This window comes from Mus caroli, unplaced genomic scaffold, assembly GCF_900094665.2.
Source record: "Mus caroli unplaced genomic scaffold, CAROLI_EIJ_v1.1 scaffold_16689_1, whole genome shotgun sequence".
Lineage (NCBI taxonomy): Eukaryota > Metazoa > Chordata > Mammalia > Rodentia > Muridae > Mus > Mus caroli.
The window spans coordinates 1-2,128 of record NW_018388456.1 but is presented as its reverse complement, the minus strand read 5'-3'; the positions used below and the strand labels follow the sequence as shown (position 1 = coordinate 2,128).

The window sequence follows — 2,128 nt, the reverse complement described above, 5'->3', positions numbered from 1 at the left end:
CTCAGGGAAATTCTCTCCTTCCCTCCTGAGACAGCCTGGGCACTGTCCAGGGAGAAGGCTGAGCCCTGGGAGACTCAGTGCAGTCACTGTGATGAGGGATCAGGAGACCCAGGGACACTCTCTCCCCTCTGAGACAGGAGCATCACCCCAGCTGAGGGTTTCTTCTTCCCCAGGACTGAGCCCCAGCCCGAGGGCAGAGGGAGGAGCTGCGGGCGGCCCCAGCACCTGTGCGCAGCAGCGTCGCATTCCCGCGCTCCAGGTATCTGCGGAGCCACTCCATGCACTCGCCCTCCAGGTAGGCCCTGTATCTCTCTGCTTCACCAGCCTGCTCCAACTTGCGTTGGGTGATCTGCGCCGCCATGTCCGCCGCCGTCCACGTTTTCAGGTCTTCGTTCAGGGCAATGTAATCGCGGCCGTCGTATGCGAACTGCTGGTACCCGCGGAGGAGGCGCCCGTCCGACCCCACCTCACAGCCGTACATCAGCTGGAACGTGTGAGAGCCTGCGGGACCCCGCGGTCAGCCCCGCCCACCCGGCCCGGCCCCGCCCACCCGCGGACTCCTCAAACTGAAAGAGAAACCGGTCCCGGGTCGGTTCTGTTCCCGAACCTCGGACTTGGGACCCGGGACGTCAGCGTCCCTGTGTCGGGACGTGGAGGGGTCGTGACCTCCGACCCGGGGTCACTCACCGCCCGCGCTCTGGTTGTAGTAGCGGAGCAGGTTCCTCAGGCTCACTCGGAACCACTGCTCATTGCCCTTGGCTCTCTGTGTGTTCTCCTCCCAATACTCCGGCCCCTCCTGCTCCATCCACGGCGCCCGCGGCTCATCTCTCGGATTCTCCGCGTCGCTGTCGAAGCGCACGAACTGCGTGTCGTCCACGTAGCCGACAGAGATGAACCGGGGCTCCCCGAGGCCGGGCCGGGACACGGCGGTCTCGAAATACCTCAGCGAGTGTGGGCCTGGGGGCGGCGCGCGGTGAGACCCGGACCTCCTCCCGGGACCCCGGGCGGCTGCGCGGGCTGAGAGGGGAGCAGGGCGCGGGGCTCCGGACGTGGGTGGAGAAGGGGCGGAGGGTCTGGTGGGCGACGCGGGGACGCGGCTTCCACGGTGCCGCCCCTCCCCTCAGAAGCTGTTTCCCTCCCGACCCCGCACTCACCCGCGCGGGTCTGAGTCGGGGCCAGGGCGGCCGCCAGCAGCAGGAGCAGCGTGCGCGGAGCCATCGCCCCCATCTGGGATCCCGGGTGTCTGAGTCCTGCGGGCTGCGTGGACTTTATAACCAGAGTCCGCGGCGACGCTGATTGGCTCCTGGAGTCTCGCCACCCAATGATAGTGAGACCTGCCAGCGCGTCATCAGTGTCCGGGCAGAAGGACCTGACCCAGGTTAGGAGCAGAAGTGAGAGATGGGGAATCCCCAGCCCTGGACTTCCCCACCCCTGACCTCACCGCCTGGAGACTAAGACTTTGCCTGAACCCTGTACTGCGGACAGAGCGCAGTTTGTCGTGGTGTCTCCGAGTTCTGACCCAGAAGCTGTCAGGACACCAGGAGAGACCCACAAGCCCGACTCACTGTTTCCTAACCTCTACCCTTCCTCTTCCTTCTTCTCTTCAGAAGTCACACCCTAGAGTCTTCTAGAAGAAAAGTCACTTCCGGGAATACAATGGCGGTACAAGCGCTTAGGGATGCAGTGTAGAGAGGCTTCTCTTTAAAGCAGAGGCGCTGGCCTGCAAGCCCCACAGGGACCGCACAGAGACCAGGCTCTGTTCACCTGCAATGGATGGCTCACACTGCCACCCCTGAGTGCAGGACTCTCATCTGTAAAGAGGAGACTTTGCCTCTCCCCTCAGGATCTGTCTTCTCAGCCTAGGGCTTAGTCTCAGACTCCTCGTGTTTCTGCCCATATGAAGCCTTTGTAGCTCCAGATGGGTGTGTTTTATGTAGAAAGGTCTTCATTCTCAGTCCTGAGATTGTCCGGGTGGACCTAGGTCATTGTCTCAGCACTGTAGACCCCCTTGTTCACTGGGAAGAGGGTTTGGTATCAAAGGGAACATAAATTTTATGAATCACCCCATTCTCCATGGTTCGTTCCAAGGTTCTCCAATTTTTATCCAAAACGTGGTGTATTTCTGTAG

General features: G+C 61.8%; 1 protein-coding gene across 2 annotated transcripts in view; it reads right to left on the bottom strand.

Moving 5' to 3' along the window:
* LOC110287620 (H-2 class I histocompatibility antigen, L-D alpha chain) overlaps positions 1-1,310 on the bottom strand; it is a 4,738-nt gene extending 3,428 nt beyond the window's left edge. Inside the window, exons 1-3 of one of the 2 annotated variants that reach the window (XM_021154188.1) lie at positions 1,155-1,310; positions 688-957; positions 226-501 (exon numbers count right to left, since the gene is read on the bottom strand). In XM_021154188.1, the coding sequence (XP_021009847.1) occupies positions 226-501; positions 688-957; positions 1,155-1,227 (619 nt within the window). In that variant the 5' untranslated portion in view covers positions 1,228-1,310. The remainder of the gene's footprint in view (positions 1-225; positions 502-687; positions 958-1,154) is intronic. The other variant, XM_021154187.2, reaches the window with a different exon arrangement.
* Positions 1,311-2,128: the final 818 nt, after the last annotated feature.